General features: G+C 43.7%; 1 protein-coding gene across 1 annotated transcript in view; it reads right to left on the bottom strand.

The window, feature by feature from the left end:
• Positions 1 to 18,423, bottom strand: part of LOC119976764 (spindle pole body component 110-like) — a 546,263-nt gene that overhangs the window by 83,762 nt on the left and 444,078 nt on the right. Inside the window, exons 54-57 of the mRNA XM_038817508.1 lie at positions 18,122 to 18,148; positions 16,364 to 16,399; positions 14,216 to 14,245; positions 14,045 to 14,071 (exon numbers count right to left, since the gene is read on the bottom strand). Coding sequence (XP_038673436.1) covers positions 14,045 to 14,071; positions 14,216 to 14,245; positions 16,364 to 16,399; positions 18,122 to 18,148 — 120 coding nt within the window. The remainder of the gene's footprint in view (positions 1 to 14,044; positions 14,072 to 14,215; positions 14,246 to 16,363; positions 16,400 to 18,121; positions 18,149 to 18,423) is intronic.

Below are 18,423 nucleotides of genomic sequence, written 5' to 3'. Positions count from 1 at the left end.
TGTGGGAGGAAACCGGAGTACCCGGAGGAAACCCACACAGTCACAGGGAAGATGTGCAGACTCCACACAGACAGTGACCCAAGTCGAAATCGAACTTGGGACCCTGGAGCTGTGAAGCAATTGTGCTATCTACAATGCTACCGTGCTGCCCTTAAGAAGTTAACCTACACTCCATTATTCTACCCTAATCCATGTACCTATCCAATAGCCGCTTGAAGGTCCCTAACGTTTCCGACTCAACTACTTCCACAGGCAGTGCATTCCATGCCCCCACTACTCTCTGGGTAAAGAACCTACCTCTGACATCCCCTCTATATCTTCCACCATTTATCTTAAATTTATGTCCCCTTGTAATGGTGTGTTCCACCCTGGGAAAACGTCTCTGACTGTCTACTCTACCTATTCCCCAATCATCTTATAAACCTCCTTCAAGTCGCCCCTCATCCTTCTCCGTTCTAATGAGAAAAGGCCTAGCACCCTCAACCGTTCCTCGTATGACCTACTCTCCATTCCTTTGCACCTTTTTGAAAGCTTCCACATCCTTCCTAAAATGAGGCGACCAGAACTGCACACAGTACTCCAAATGTGGCCTGACCAAGTTTTTGTACAGCTGCATCATCACCTCACGGCTCTTAAATTCAATCCCTCTGTTAATGAACGCTAGAACACCATAGGCCTTCTTCACAGCTCTATCCACTTGAGTGGCAACTTTCAAAGATCTATGAACATAGACCCCAAGATCTCTCTGCTCCTCCACATTGCCAAGAACCCTACCATTAACCCTGAATTCCGCATTCATATTTGTCCTTCCAAAATGGACAACCTCACACTTGTCAGGGTTTAACTCCATCTGCCACTTCTCAGCCCAGCTCTGCATTCTATCAATGTCTCTTTGAAGCCGACAACAGCCCTCCTCACTATCCAGAACTCCACCAATCTTCGTTTAATCTGCAAATTTACTGACCTACCCTTCAACTCCCTCATCCAAGTCGTTAATGAAAATCACAAACAGCAGAGGACCCAGAACTGATTCCTGCGGTACACCACTGATAACTGGGCTCCAGGCTGACTATTTGCCATCCGCCACCACTGTCTTCTATCGGTTAGCCAGTTTGTTATCCAACTGGCCAAATTTCCCACTATCCCATGCCTCCTTACTTTCTGCACAAGCCTACAATGGGGAACCTTATCAAATGCCTTACTAAAATCCATGTACACTACATCCACTGCTTTACCTTCATCTACATGTTTGGTCACCTCCTCAAATAAGTCAATAAGACTTGTAAGGCAAGACCTACCCCTCACAAATCCGTGCTGACTATCCCTAATCAAGCAGTGCCTTTCCAGATGCTCAGAAATCCTTTCCTTCAGTACCCTTTCCATTACTTTACCTACCACTGAAGTAAGACTAACTGGCCTGTAATTCCCAGGGTTATCCCTATTCCCTTTTTTGATCAGGGGCACGACATTCGCCACTCTCCAATCCTCTGGAACACCCCTGTTGACAGCGAGGACAAAAAGATCATTGTCAACGGCTCTGCAATTTCATTTCTTGCTTCCCATAGAATCCTTGGATATATCCCGTCAGGCCGGGGGACTTCTCTATCCTCAAGTTTTTCAAAATGTGCAACACATCTTCCTTCCTGATAAGTATCTCCTCGAGCTTATCAGTCTGTTTCACACTGTCCTCTCCAACAATATGGCCGCTCTCGTTTGTAAATGCTGAAGAAAAATACTTGTTCAAGACCTCTCCTATCTCTTCAGAGTCAATACACAATCTCCCGCTACTGTCCTTGATCAGACCTACCCTCGCTCTAGTCCTTCTCATATTTCTCACATATGTGTAAAATGCCTTGGGGTTTTCCTTGATCCTACCTGCCAAAGATAATTCATGCCCTCTCTTAGCTCTCCTAATCCCTTTCTTCAGTTCCCTCCTGGCTATCTTGTATCCCTCCAGCGCCCTGTCTGAACCTTGTTTCTTCAGCCTTACATAAGTCTCCTCCTTCCTCTTAACAAGACATTCAACCTCTCTTGTCAACCATGGTTCCCGCACTCGACCATCTCTTCCCTGCCTGAGAGGGACATACATATCAAAGACACGCAGTACCTGTTCCTTGAACAAGTTCCACATTTCACTTGTGTCCTTCCCTGACAGTCTATGTTCCCAACTTCTGCACTTCAATTCTTGTCTGACAGCATTGTCTTTACCCTTCCCCCAATTATAAACCCTTCCCTGTTGCACGCACCTATCCCTCTCCATAACTAAAGTGAAAGTCACAGAATTGTGGTCACTACCTCCAAAATGCTCCCCCACTAACAAATCTATCACCTGCCCTTGTTGGTTACCAAGTAGTAAATCCAATATGTCCTCCCCTCTGGTCGGACAATCTACATACTGTGTTAGAAAAGCTTCCTGGACGTACTGCACAAACACTACCCCAACCAAACTATTTGATCTAAAGAGTTTCCACTCAATGTTTGGTAAGTTGAAGTCACCCATGACTACTACCCTGTGACTTCTGCACCTTTCCAAAATCTGTTTCCCAATCTGTTCCTCCACATCTCTGCTGCTATTGGGGGGCCTATAGAAAACTCCTAACAAGGTGACTGCTCCTTTCATATTTCTGACTTCAATCCATATTACCTCAGTAGGCAGATCCCCCTCGAAATGCCTTTCTTCAGCTATTATACTATCTCTAATTAACAATGCCACCCCCCACCTCTTTTACCATCCTCCCTAATCTTGTTGAGACATCTATAACCAGGGACCTCCAACAACCATTTCTTCCCCTCTGTTATCCAAGTTTCCGTGATGGCCACCACATCGTAGTCCCAAGTACGGATCCATGCCTTAAGTTCACCCACCTTATTCCTGATGCTTCTTACATTAAAGTATACACACCAACCCAGCTCCTTGCCTGCAAGTACTCTCCTTTGTCAGTGTTACCTTCCCCACTTCATCACTACGTGCTTTGGCATCCTGAATATCGGCTTCCTTAGTTGCTGGACTACAGATCCGGTTCCCATTCCCCTGCCAAATTAGTATAAACCCTCCCGAAGAGTACTAGAAACCCCCCCCCCCCAGGATATTGGTGCCCCTCTGGTTCAGATGCAACCCGTCCTGCTTGTACAGGTCCCACCTTCCCCAGAATGCGCTCCAATTATCCAAATACCTGAAGCCATCCCTTGTACACCATTCCTGCAGCCACGTGTTCAACTGCACTCTCTCCCTATTCCTAGCCTCGCTATCACGTGGCACCGGCAACAAACCAGAGATGAGGCCTGTTTAGGGGCACATTGTATTATTCTCTTTGAAGGTAAGGTTTTTTTTGAGTCATCGGTTAGCTGAGGTCTGTATAAAAGACAGACAGAGAGCGCACACAGTAAGCGAGCACTTTTCCAGGATACACACACGGAGTGAGACTCATCCAGAGTGGGGGATTTAAACTTGGTAATTTGGTGCAGTGAGGTAATTCGGTGCAGAGTGTGAGGAGGTGCTTTTTAACCCTGGTAAATGACTGGTAAGTAGTCTCTCTTTTTCTTTTCATTGTCTAATTTATTTATTTTTATTTTGAAATTCTAGTTGTTTAAGTTTACCAAGGGTTTAAGACATGGCAGGAGATCCCAGACCCGTGTCATGCTCCTCGTGTGCGATGTGGGAGCTCAGGGACACGTCCACTGTCCCTGGCTCCTTCACGTGCAAGAAGTGTGTTCAGTTGCAGCTCTTGTTAGACCGCTTGACGGCTCTGGAGCTGCGGATGGACTCACTTTGGAGCATCCGCGATGCTGAGGAGGTCGTGGATAGCACGTTTAGCGAGTTGGTCACACCGCAGGTGAAGGTTACTGAGGGAGATAGAAAATGGGTGACCAAAAGAAAGAGCAAGAGTAGGAAGGCAGTGCAGGTGTCCCCTGCGGTCATCTCCCTGCAAAACAGATATACCGCTTTGGATACTGTTGAGGGAGATGGCTCACCAGGGGAAGGCAGCAGCAGCCAGGTTCACGGCACCGTGGCTGGCTCTGCTGCACAGCAGGGCAGGAAGAAATATGGCAGGGCTATAGTGATAGGGGACTCGATCGTAAGGGGAATAGACAGGCGGTTCTGTGGATGCAATCGAGACTCCAGGATGGTATGTTCCCTCCATGGTGCAAGGGTCTAGGATGTCTCGGAGAGGCTGCAGGACATTCTGGGGGGGGGGGGGGGGGGGAGGGTGAACAGCCAGCTGTCGTGGTGCACATAGGCACCAACGATATAGGTAAAAAACGGGATGAGGTCCTACAAGCGGAATTTAGGGAGTTAGGAGTTAAACTAAAAAGTAGGACCTCAAAGGTAGTAATCTCAGGATTGCTACCAGTGCCACGAGCTAGTCAGAGTAGGAATGTCAGGATAGATAGGATGAATGCGTGGCTCGAGAGATGGTGGAAGAGGGAGGGATTCAAATTCCTGGGGCATTGGGATCGGTTCTGGGGGAGGTGGGACCAGTACAAACCGGATGGTCTGCACTTGGGCAGGACTGGAACCGATGTCCTAGGGGGGGGGTGCTTTCTAGAGCTGTTGGGGAGGGTTTAAACTAATGTGGCAGGGGGATGGGAACCAATGCTGGAAGTTGGAAGGTAGTAAAACAGGGACAGAAACAAAAGGAAGTAAGGGGAAAAGTGCAAGGCAGAGAAGACATAGTCAGAAATCCATAAGGGCGACAGTACAAGGTACAGTGACTGAGGGGAGCACAGTGAATAGGCCCAGTAATAACAAAAGGAATAAAACTGGAGATGTTAAGATTCAAAACAGAGGTAAAAAACCAACATAAGTGTGCTTTACCTGAATGCTCGTAGTATTCGGAATAAAGTAAATGAGTTGGTGGCACAAATCATCGTAAATGACTATGATTTAGTGGCCATTACTGAAACATGGTTAAAGGATGGTCACGACTGGGAGTTAAATATCCGAGGGTATCAAACTATTCGGAAGGACAGAGTGGAAGGTAAGGGAGGTGGTGTTGCTCTGTTATTTAAGGATGACATCCGGGCAATAGTAAGGGATGACATCGGTGCTATGGAGAATAAGGTTGAATCCATTTGGGTGGAAATCAGGAATAGTAAGGCGAAAAAGTCACTGATAGGAGTAGTCTATCGGCCACCAAATAGTAACGATATAGTGGGGCAAGCAATAAACAAAGAAATAACTGATGCATGTAGAAATGGTACAGCAGTTATCATGGGGGATTTTAATCCACATGTCGATTGGTTTAACCAGGTCGGTCAAGGCAACCGTGAGGAGGCGTTTATAGAATGTATCCGCGATAGTTTCCTAGAACAGTATGTAATGGAACCTACGAGGGAACAAGCGGTCCTAGATCTTGTCCTGTGTAATGAGACAGGATTGATTCATGATCTCATAGTTAGGGATCCTCTCGGAAGGAGCCATCACAATATGGTGGAATTTAAAATACAGATGGAGGGTGAGAAAGTAAAATCAAATACTAGTGTTTTGTGTTTAAACAAAGGAGATTACAAGGGGATGAGAGAAGAACTAGCTAAGGTAGACTGGGAGCTAAGACTTTATGGTGGAACAGTTGAGGAACAGTGGAGAACCTTCCAAGCGATTTTTCACAGTGCTCAGCAAAGGTTTATACCAACAAAAAGGAAGGACGGAAGAAAGAGGGAAAATCGACCGTGGATATCTAAGGAAATAAGGGAGAGTATTAAATTGAAGGAAAAAGCATATAAAGTGGCAAAGATTGCTGGGAGATTAGAGGACTGGGAAATCTTTAGGGGGCAACAGAAAGCTACTAAAAAAGCTATAAAGAAGAGTAAGATAGAGTATGAGAGTAAACTTGCTCAGAATATAAAAACAGACATTAAAAGTTTTTACAAATATATAGGACAAAAAAGAGTGGCTAAGGTAAATATTGGTCCTTTAGAGGATGAGAAGGGAGTTTTAATAATGGGAAATGAGGAAATGGCTGAGGAACTGAACAGGTTTTTTGGGTCGGTCTTCACAGTGGAAGACACAAATAACATGCCAGCGACTGATAGAAATGAGGCTATGACAGGTGAGGACCTTGAGAGGATTGTTATCACTAAGGAGGGAGTGATGGGCAAGCTAATGGGGCTAAAGGTAGACAAGTCTCCTGGCCCTGATGGAATGCATCCCAGAGTGCTAAAAGAGATGGCTAGGGAAATTGCAGATGCACTAGTGATAATTTACCGAAATTCACTAGACTCTGGGGTGGTCCCGGTGGATTGGAAATTAGCAAACGTGACGCCACTGTTTAAAAAAGGAGGTAGGCAGAAAGCAGGAAACTATAGGCCAGTGAGTTTAACTTCGGTAATAGGGAAGATGCTGGAATCTATCATCAAGGAAGAAATTGCGAGGCATCTGGATAGAAATTGTCCCATTGAGCAGACGCAGCATGGGTTCGTAAAAGGCAGGTCATGCCTAACTAATTTAGTGGAATTTTTTGAGGACATTACCAGTGCAGTAGATAACGGGGAGCCGATGGATGTGGTATATCTGGATTTCCAGAAAGCCTTTGACAAGGTGCCACACAAAAGGTTGCTGCAGAAGATAAAGATGCATGGCATTAAGGGTAAAGTAGTAGCATGGATAGAGGATTGGTTAATTAATAGAAAGCAAAGAGTTGGGATAAATGGGTGTTTCTCTGGTTGGCAATCAGTAGCTAGTGGTGTCCCTCAGGGATCCGTGTTGGGCCCACAATTGTTCACAATTTACATAGATGATTTGGAGTTGGGGACCAAGGGCAATGTGTCCAAGTTTGCAGATGACACTAAGATGAGTGGTAAAGCGAAAAGTGCAGAGGATACTGGAAGTCTGCAGAGGGATTTGGATAAGTTAAGTGAATGGGCTCGGGTCTGGCAGATGGAATACAATGTTGACAAATGTGAGGTTATCCATTTTGGTAGGAATAACAGCAAACGGGATTATTATTTAAACGATAAAATATTAAAGCATGCCGCTGTTCAGAGAGACTTGGGTGTGCTAGTGCATGAGTCACAGAAGGTTGGTTTACAAGTGCAACAGGTGATTAAGAAGGCAAATGGAATTTTGTCCTTCATTGCTAGAGGGATGGAGTTTAAGACTAGGGAGGTTATGTTGCAACTGTATAAGGTGTTAGTGCGGCCACACCTGGAGTATTGTGTTCAGTTTTGGTCTCCTTACTTGAGAAAGGACGTACTGGCACTGGAGGGTGTGCAGAGGAGATTCACTAGGTTAATCCCAGAGCTGAAGGGGTTGGATTATGAGGAGAGGTTGAGTAGACTGGGACTGTACTCGTTGGAATTTAGAAGGATGAGGGGGGATCTTATAGAAACATTTAAAATTATGAAGGGAATAGATAGGATAGATGCGGGCAGGTTGTTTCCACTGGCGTGTGACAGCAGAACTAGGGGGCATAGCCTCAAAATAAGGGGAAGTACATAGAACATAGAACAGTACAGCACAGAACAGGCCCTTCGGCCCTCAATGTTGTGCCGAGCCATGATCACCCTACTCAAACGTATCCACCCTATACCCGTAACCCAACAACCCCCCCTTAACCTTACTTTTATTAAGACACTACGGGCAATTTAGCATGGCCAATCCACCTAACCTACACATCTTTGGACTGTGGGAGGAAACCGGAGCACCCGGAGGAAACCCACGCAAACAGGGGGAGGACGTGCAGACTCCACACAGACAGTGACCCAGCCGGGAACCGAACCTGGGACCCTGGAGCTGTGAAGCATTTATGCTAACCACCATGCTACCCTGCTGCCCCGAAGTAGATTTAGGACTGAGTTTAGGAGGAACTTCTTCACCCAAAGGGTTGTGAATCTATGGAATTCCTTGCCCAGTGAAGCAGTTGAGGCTCCTTCATTACATGTTTTTAAGGTAAAGATAGATAGTTTTTTGAAGAATAAAGGGATTAAGGGTTATGGTGTTCGGGCCGGAAAGTGGAGCTGAGTCCACAAAAGATCAGCCATGATCTAATTGAATGGCGGAGCAGGATCCAGGGGCCAGATGGCCTACTCCTGCTCCTAGTTCTTATGTTCTTATGTTCTTATGTTCTTATGACAACTCTGTCTGTCCTGGCCTTTAACTTCCAGCCTAACTTCCTAAACTTGTTTATTACCTCCACATCCTTTTTCCTACCTACGTCGTTGGTACCAATGTGCACCACGACTTCTGGCTGCTCACCCTCCCCCTTCAGGATCCTGAAGACACGATCCGAGACATCCCTGGACCTGGCACCCGGGAGGCAACATACCTTTCGGGAGTCTCGATCGCGACCACAGAATCTCCTATCTATTCCCCTAACCATTGAATCTCCTATTACTATTGCTTTTCTATGCTCCCCCCTTCCCTTCTGAGCCCCAGAGCCAGACTCAGTCATGCCAGAGACATGGCCGCTGGGGCATTCCCCCGGTAGGTCATCCCCCCAACAACATCCAAAACGGTATACTTGTTTTGAAGGGGAACGGCCACGAGGTATCCTTGCACTGTCTGCCTGTTAGTTTTCTTTCCCCTGACTGTAACCCAGCTACTCTTGTCCAGTCACTTTGGTGTGGCTACCTCCCTATAACTCTTCTCGATAACCCCCTCTGCCTCCCGGATGATCCGAAGTTCATCCAGCTCCAGCTCCAGTACCTTAACACGGTCTCTGAGGAGCTGGAGTTTTTTTTTTAAATTTAGATTACCCAATTATTTTTTCCAATTAAGGGGCAATTTAGCGTGGCCAATCCACCTACTCTACACATTTTTGGGTTGCGGTTGCGAAACCCACGCAGACACGGGGAGAATGTGCAAACTCCACATGGACAGTGACCCAGAGCCGGGATCGAACCTAGGCCCTCAGCGCCGTGAGGCAGTTGTGCTAACCACTAGGCCACCGTGCTGCCCCCTGAGGAGCTGGAGTTGGGTGCACTTCCCGCAGGTATAGTCAGCGGGGACACCAGTGGTTTCCCTCACCACCCACATCCTACAGGAGGAGCATGCAACTGCCCTAGCCTCCATCCCCTCTTACTTTACAGAATTAGCTGCCCCGTGGACCAACTGGACCTCCGCCCTCCGACTCTGCTTCCAGTCAGCTCTACTCTAAACTCCAGGCTCCCTTCACGCTCTTTGATAAATATAGGAAATGAAATGTAAGGAGCACCTTACTCCCTCCTCACCTAACTCCCTCAGTCATCAAACTCTCACTGTGGCACTCAAATGCCACAAGCTCAGCACTCCAGTGCAAACTAAGTCTGCAGTGTAACTAGCTCCTATTTATGCTGTGACTCTGGCCTCTGAAAACTGGCCTAATGCAATTAACTAATTAACAAGCTCCAGCTGCAAGTAAGTACAAGTAGAACCTTGTTGAAAGCTGATTCAAAATTCACCTTCTTATAGACCAAACAACAACTTTTAAGTTAATTAACTAAATAAAAGAAATACGAGACTTTAAATAAAAATGAACCCTTATACTCCCTCTGTCACCAAAACTCTTACTGTTGCACTCAAATGCCACAAGCTTAACACTCAAGATGCTGATATGACTTCGATGGTGGGATGGTCTGCCACCAATGGTCGGTATATAGGTGAGTATCTTGACGGACGTCCTGCACGCAGAGTAAATTAATTTCGTTGTTCGAGGTGCGGAAGAGGGCATGTTTTCGAGTTGGAGGCCGTTAATCGACTTCTTTGAAGCATCGTAAAACGTCGGCGGGGGCGAGGATGGGGTCTGGGAGTATGGGCTGGGTGTGGTTTGCTTCCTTTGGGACTGTCATTAAAATTAAAAAGTGCGAGAGGCGGAAGGAGTGGGGTAGAACGAGAAGATCAGGTCTGAGGATTAGTTTGCTGCTGTTGAGTATGGGTACTGCTGTTTATCTTTCTCTGGATACATATTTTAAAATGCCGCGAATAAAATACTTTAAAAAAACGTTTCGCAATGTGTGCAAAAGCCTTATTTGAAGGAATATAAGCCATGTTTGCGAAACATTCTGATGATTGAATAATCGATAGGAAAGTGATTTGTGAACAGTACATAACGAAGCACCAAGGGGACCTCCAATGGATTAAATGGGTGGGCAAATGACTCGAAAGTTTAGTACAACATTGACAAGCAGAGATTGTCTATTTTGGCTGGATGAATAAAGAATTCGCATATTAACTGAATCGTGAGACCCCCGAGATACACGTGGAACTGTGTATCATCCTGCACGCTCTCAAAGGCTGGAACGCATGTTGAGCGAATAAGATGTCACCATTTATTGGGGAGGACATTTTGTACATAGAAGTGGGAGGTTTCTGCTTCAGGTGAACAGGAAACTGAAGCTTATTTTTCAAAAAATATTGTAAATGCCTTGGATCAGTTTAGAGCAGGATTATTAGTTTAATACCAGAAATAAGTGAATTGGGATATGTGGACATGTTGAAGTGACTAGGCTTGATTCGGTGAAGTTTGATGAACAGGCGAATTGATTGAAACAGTGAAAGTTCTGTGCAGTCGTGGCTCACATGAAGGCTGTTATATGAAGATATGGATTAAAGGACAAGGAAAACTAGGAGAGAAGTTAAGAGGAAATATAACTTAGGTTACTGATCGAGGTGTTGGGATTCAAAACAGAGGCATAAAAGTCAATATAAATGTTATTTACCTCAATGCTCGTAGTATTCGGAAGAAGGTGAATGAGTTGAGTGCGCAAATCATTGTGAATGACTATGATTTAGAGGCAATTACTAAAACATGGTTAAAGTATGGTCACGACTGGGAGTTAAATATCAGAGGGGATCAAACTATTCGGAAGGACAGAGTGGATGATAAGGGAGGTGGTGTTGCTCTGTTATTTAAGGATGACATCCGGGCAATAGTAAGGGATGACATCGGTGCTTTGGAGGATAAGGTTGAATCCATTTGGATGGAAATCAGGAATAGTAAGGTGAAAAAGTCACTGATCGGTGTAGTCCATAGGCCACCAAATAGTGACATTATGGTGGGGCAGGCATTAAACAAAGAAATAACTGATGCATGTAGAAATGGTACAGCAGTTATCATGGGGGATTTAAATCTACATGTTGATTGGTTTAACCAGGTCGGTTAAGGTAGCCTTCAGGAGGCATTTCTAGAATGTATCCGCGATGTAATTGAACCTACGCGGGAACAAGCGGTCCTTGCTCTGCTCCTGTGTAATGAGACAGGATTGAGTAATGATCTCATAGCTAGGGATCCTCTCGGAAGGAGCGATCACAATATGGTGGAATGTAAAGTACAGATGGAGGGTGAGGTAAAGTAAAACACTCGAGTTTCATGCTTAAATAAAGGAGATTACAATGGGATGAGAGATGAGCTAACTAAGGTCGACTGGAAGAAAAGACATTATGGTGGAACAGTTGAGGAACAGTGGAGAACCTTCCAAGCGATTTTTCACAGTGCTCAGCAAACGTTTATGCCAACAAAAAAGAAGGACGGTAGAAAGAGGGAAAATCGACCTTGGATATCTAAGGAAATAAGGGAGAGTATCAAATTGAAAGAAAACGCATACAAATGGCAAACATTAGTGGGAGACTGGAGGACTGGGAAATCATTAAGGGGCAACAGAAAGATACTAAAAAAGCTATAAAGAAGAGTAAGTTAGATTATGTGTGTAAACTTGCTCAGAATATAAAAAGAGATAGTAAAAGGTTCTACAATATATAAAACAAATATGAGTGGCTAGTTTAAATATTGGTCCTTTAGAGGATGAGAAGGGCGATTTAATAATGGGCGATGATGAAATAAGTGAGGAACTGAACAGGTGTTTTGGGTCGGTCTTCACCGTGGAAGACACAAAGAACATGCCAGTGACTGATTGAAATGTGGCTATGACAGGTGAGGACAGTGAGATGATTGTTATCACTAATGAGGTAGCGATGGGCAAGCTAATGGGCGAAAGGTAGACAAGTCTCCTGGCCCTGATGGAATGCATCCCAGAGTGCTAAAAGAGATGGCTAGGAAATTGCAAATGCACTAGAGATCGTTTACCAAAATTCAGTAGACTCTGGGGTGGTACCGGCGGATTGGAAATTAGCAAACGTGACACCATTGTTTAAAAAAGGAGGTAGGCAGAAAGCGGATAATTATCGGCCAATGAGCTTAGCTTCGGTAGTAGGGAATATGCTGGAATCTATTTTCAAGGAAGAAATAGCGAGGCATGTGGATGGAAATTGTCCATTGGGCAGACGCAGCATGGGTTCAGAAAGGACAGGTCGTACATAACTAATTTAGTTCAATTTTTTTGAGGACATTACAAGAGCGGTAGATAACGAGGAGCCAATGGATGTGCAATATCTGGATTTCCAGAAAGCATTTGACAAGGTGCCACACAAAAGGTTGCTGCAAAAGATAAAGGTGCATGATATAAAGGGTAAAGTAGTAGCATGGATAGTGGATTGGTTAATAAATAGAAAGCAAAGAGTGGGGGTTATTGGGTATTTCTCTTGTTGGCAATCAGTGGTGTCCCTCAAGGGTCAGTGTTGGGCCCACAATTGTTCACAATTCACATAGTTGATTTGGATTTGGGGACTAAGGGCAATGTGTCCAAGTTTGGAAACGACACTAAGATGATTGGTAAAGCAAAAAGTTCAGAGGATACTGGAAGTCTGCAGAGGGATTTGGATAGGTTCACTGAATGGGCTAGGGTCTGTCAGATGGAATACAATGTTGACAAATGTGAGGTTATCTATTTGGGTGGAATAACAGCAAAAGGAATTATTAATTAAATTATAAAATGTTAAAACATGCTGCTGTGCGTCCAGATCTGGGTGCGCTCGTGCATGAGTTGGAAAAAGTTGGTTTACAGGTGCATCAGGTGATTAAGAAGGCAAATTGAATTTTGTCCTTCATTGCCAGAGGGATGGAGTTTAAGACTAGGGAGGTTATTCTGCAATTGTATAAGGTGTTAATGAGGCCACACCAGGAGTATTGTGTTCTGTTTTGGTCTCCTTACCTGAGAAATGACGTACAGGCGCTGGAGGGTGTGCAGAGGAGATTCACCAGCTTAAGCGCAGAACTGAAGGGGTTGGATTAAGAGGAGAGGTTGAGTAGACTGGGACTACACTCGTTGGAATTTAGAAAGATGAGGGGGGATCTTATAGAAACGTTTAAAATTATGAAGGGAATAGGTAGGATAGATGCGGGCAGGTGGTTTCCACTGGCGGGTGTAAGCAGAACTGGGGTGCTTAGGCTCAAAATAAGGGGACACAGATTTAGGTCTGAGTTTGGGAGGAGTTTTTCTTCACCCGAAGGGCAGTGAATCTATTGAATTTATTGCCCAGTGAAGCAGTTGAGGCCCCTTCATTAAATGGTTTTAAGAGAAAGATAGATAGTTTTTTGAAGAATAAAGGGTTATGGTGTTCGGACTGGACAAAAGATCAGCCATGATCTCATTGAATGGCGGAGCATGCTCGAGGGACCAGATGGCCTACTCCTGCTCCTAGTTCTTACGTTCTTATGTATCATGCTTTGGGTAACTTAGAACTAAGTGGTCAATATTTAACATTCAGGATTATTCTATTTTAGGCAGACAAGAGGAGACATTAATTTCTCTATGAGCGTGTCCATTGAGCCTTTCAGGGTCCATTCGTCAACATTTCGGTGGAGGCAGAGTCTTTCGATGTTTTCAAGGCAGAAGTACACAGATTTCCAACAACGAAGTTGGTGAAAGTATATCAGGGCGGGAGTTTCGAACCGGGATCAGCCATGACCTTATCGAATGGTGGTGCATGGTCGAATGTCCGAGTGGGCTAGTCCTACTCCTAGTTTGCACCTCTGTATATAAATTATGTGCAACTGTTCTCGGAGGAAATGATACTGAGCTATATTTTTTATGAAAGGTAATGAAATTTCTGTCCCTTGGACTGAAATAAACTTTCTGTTTTATTCCAGGCCAGTAGATGCCACGGCGATGATCATAGATGAAAATAGTAAATCTCATGGTCGATCAGTGTTAAAAAATGCTAATGGTTTTTGTTCCAAAATTAAAAATACATACTGAGCGTTTTCTAAACTCATACCTTCTTTATACTTACCATCGAATGTCTTACGTTGTTCAAGATCTACGAAACATTAGAACCATTTAATTATTCTAAATTGTACGTCGTTGTTGTCTTGCTTTCCCCAAATCCGATTTGGAATTTGTATAATTGTGAGTACAATGCAAGTATAAGTAACTCGAATTGGTGTCTTCGTTATGACCTTACCGCTTTCCTTCAGCTTCAGAAGTTGGTCAGCTGTAGGCAGATAGTTTTAGAATCACCGATTGTTTCCAAAGTGAAGCAAGTATAACATCCGTCCAGACTGAATAAGATCAGGAATTTATATTTAATTTATTTTTCTCCCAATTGGAGCTCTGAATGCAATGGAAAGGTCCGTTAGTACAGCTGTTAACTGTAACTATTTACCTGTTGACAATAATATATTAGCAATCATGCCAATTGTTTTTTTCAATACCTCATTTCCTTCGTTTAGATGCCGACGAAGTATGGATCGGTGACAAAACACTCGTCTCGTAGTCATAAGTTCGTAAGTTTATCCTTCTCTCCAAAGCATGAAGCATTCTATCAAGCATAACAAACAACCACAGTTCTGAGGTTTAGTTGCATTTCACAGATGAAATGTGAGATCTAGTTCTGGTCTTAGATTCTAGGCCGACGCCATGCACGATTGCTCAGTTTAGGTGAGTTAAATTTTTATTTGTTCATTTTCACGACGCAGTCAACAATTACGTGAATTGAATGGAATCGTTCACATATTTAATTCATATTGCGAATCATTGACATATTGCGGGCATGGCTGGATGTCTGCCAGTTGCTTTGGGTAACGAAAAGAGCGGTAGAAGTGCACGTATATGTCATGCTTCGTTTCACTTTTACCAAATACGCAAACGTCCTATTTTACTTTTTAATCTTTATCCTTCGACTAGAAATGTGCCCACGTTGTAGAACAGAAAAGGTAACAATGATGTACAGTATTATCGATTTTTGAACAGATTCCTTTTGCGTTCTGTCCATTGACATGTTTTGCAGGGAATGACCATGGACTCACAATGGAACATGGCATCATTCAGTCCAACTTCGTTTCGATGTATCACGCCTTACGCTTTATCTGATCATATGCATACAAACCAGCTTTGATTTTGATTTGATATGATTTATTATTGTCACATTTATTAGTATACAGTGAAACGTATTGTTTCTTGCATGTTATACAGACAATACATAACGTACATAAGGACAGAAGGAGGCTGAAGAATGTAATGTTACCGTCATGGCTGGGGTGCAGAGAAAATATCAACTTAATACGAGGTGGGCCGATTCAAATGTCTGATGGCAACATGGAAGAAGCTGTTCTTGAATCGGCTGGTACGTGACTCAAACTTTGTATATTATTCCTGGCGGAAGAAGGTGAAAGTGAGTCTGTCCGGGGTGCGTGGGGTCCTTAATTATGCTTGTTGCCTTTCCGAAATTTGAAGTAATAATAATAAATAATAATAGCTTCTGTCATATGTAGGCTTTAACGAAGTTACTGTGAAAAGCCCCTGGTCGCCACATTCCGGCCCCTGTTCTGGGAGTCTGGTCCGGGAATTGAAGCCGCATGGCCTTGTTCTGCAGCACAAGCCAGGTGTTTATCCCACTGTGCCAAACCAGCCCCTAAGCAAATTACGAGCCAATAGAGCTATTTTCAATGACCAATTTATGATTTCTCATCCACTTGGTGTGTGCTTTGGCACAGGCCAATGTATGATCACCTATGTTCTCAAGTGCTGTAGCACTTCTCACATCATAACTTGCTAGGTTGAATGGGACAGGAGTTTCAGCAATTGTACAATTAAATAAATTGTACACAAGTGGGGGAAGAAGAACTTTGTAGATTATTGCTCTGGCAAATGTTTGACGCCAATGATGCCAATGGACATGGGTGGAACAAAGAATACGCAGAACGACGCATGCGGAATTAATGTAGGTCATGCAACTAATGCCAGGCAGAAGATGCGGCATGTAGCAAAAGTAAATTCTATGTGATGCCTCCCACCGCACCCGGAGACCACCAAATATTATTCCAACAAATTAATAGGAACGTCTTTCTTTCCATTTTGGGATTTTAGTCGTGAGTCCAATTAGTAGTATTTGATGCGGCACTGAATATGGCATGAGAATGTTAATGATTTTTTTTTTCAAAAACTGCGATAGCTTGTTGTAATTTTCAACCTCAGTGATATTTACGTAGCTGGCAGTATGGCATTTTTTAAATGTCCCTTCACCACAATGTATTGCAGCGGCCAGACGACTTGTAATATTGCATTTGCAATGCGGACACGAAAATTAAACAGTTTGACTATTTATCCTCACCAGTATATTTGAGTTCCTTAGACAGGTGCATCAGGTCTGAAAGTGTGAATGAAAATCTTATCAAATCTGGGTGTTTGAATTATATGGTCGAAGACAGAAAATGAAGCTTGGCATTTGCTGTAACTAGTGGGGACTGTTTTTGCATAATTTTCGAAGATAATCAACATAATTGCTCACCGACTGAATTGATTCAAATATCACTTCCCAGCCAGACAGCAGGAGGGTTCATCAGGCGTGTCCCCGATCTGTGTTTCTCCTTTTGTACAAGCTAATGTTGACAGCAAAGCTGCATAATAGGCCACTGCTGTGAACCCTGGGTGCAAATCTATCCATAGGAAACCCTGCCTGAATCGCATAATGTACTTCAGCATCGTAACATCAATTGATCTGAATTTCTGTCAGGGAGGTAGATCATCAAATTGAACGCGAGCTTCGAATGAGAGTGGGTAGGACGCTAGTTCTCTGACATATCTCCCGATTCTTCACCACCGCTCCAAAATTACTTTTGCAAATCAAAATACCTAGGATTCAAAGAATAGATGTTGCATATCATGACGTTTATTTGTGCCTACTTAATGTTGCAGCTAAGAATGTTTTATCTGGGCCATATTCTCAGTCGGAACGTAATATATCAGCCTGATTTTATATTAGGTCGACACTGCCTCCATAGAATATTTTGTAAACTTTCAAGACAGGTTCATACTTAAGGATCTGGAGTTGTTGTGGGACGCTTGCCTGCCCCTGAGCTACCGGGTGTTTATTTCAAAGCTCAAGCATGCATTTTGTTGACTGGGAAGAACTTTTGCATGCCGCCCTGCGTCTCTTCATACAGGTTCCCAGACTCGTTAAATGGGTAAGGTATATACAGGAAGAACAACGACCGTCAAATCCACGGGACACATTGTTCAACATTTAAGGGTTGATTAATCAGAATCGTCCCACAGCGTCTTGTCCAGCCTTAAAATGGTGATGGTCTCCAAAGGATTTGAAATTGTATTTATCGTTCGACGGATGTTATGCTTCCAAATGGGTTCACACCACAACGCACGAGCTAAGGAACAATCATGATCAAGGGAGCACATGCGATGTTCCCTACTGAGGCTGACACAGCTTTGGTCGGGTGTCGAGCCCCGGAGTCTTCGCAGTTGCGAGCAGCCGCCCCCCCCCCCCCCCAGGCGCCGGAATGTATCGATTAGGGGCTTTTCACAGACCTTCGTTGAAGCCTACTTGCGACAATAAGCGATTATTATTATTAAAAATGCCAATCGCTTATTGCAAGAGAGGGTAAACCTGACGAAGCAATTGCCTCGCATTCAATCGTACTATTGCAGCGGTTTTCAAGGTGTAACACAGCAATGTGGGGTAAATTGTGCGACAGTTAACAAGTTTCCTTATTATATCTTTTGAATACAAAACACGGCTGCACAAGGATGGTTTTTCAACAAAGAAGCATATTGTCAATGTAATCAGCCGAAATCAAATGTGGCTGAATGTTGTGAACGAAAGATGTTCGGAAATTAAATCATTTATTATGCTCACGGGTTCTGTGAATTTGTACCCGTCTTGTTCTCAATTGGATGGCAGCAAAATAGCTTTAATCCAAGACAGTTAACAGTTTCTCTGAAATTACTGGGCATTTAGAAATAACGTTTTCTGGTGTCTATATGGGATTAATTGTTCTTCTACCTTCGCCCTATATTTTTAAAAATCTAGACGCTTTCAACTATTAGAGAGTGGAAACATTACGATATCGTTTACCAGTCTTGTTGTCATCTTTCGTTTTATCTACATGATTAAACAGCAAAATCATTTCAAAATATTCATGGAGTCATGTACAATGTCTCCACATCTCCATAGATTTGGTAATTTAGCGCTTGAATTTCAATTTGTTTTACATGTATTACTAGTGAATCAAACATGCGGTCAATCCGAGGAAATCTTTGATCGAGATCAAAATACCAAATAACCCATCACGTTTCATACTTTTCAAGGGAATATTTTATTGTTCACGTTTGGGATACACGTAAAGCGAGAACGCATAGCTTTTGATAATGTATTCC

This window comes from Scyliorhinus canicula, chromosome 13 (genome assembly GCF_902713615.1).
Source record: "Scyliorhinus canicula chromosome 13, sScyCan1.1, whole genome shotgun sequence".
In the NCBI taxonomy this organism is placed as follows: Eukaryota; Metazoa; Chordata; class Chondrichthyes; order Carcharhiniformes; family Scyliorhinidae; genus Scyliorhinus; species Scyliorhinus canicula.
The sequence above is the reverse complement of the archived record's forward strand: the minus strand, read 5'-3'. Positions and strand labels throughout refer to the sequence as shown.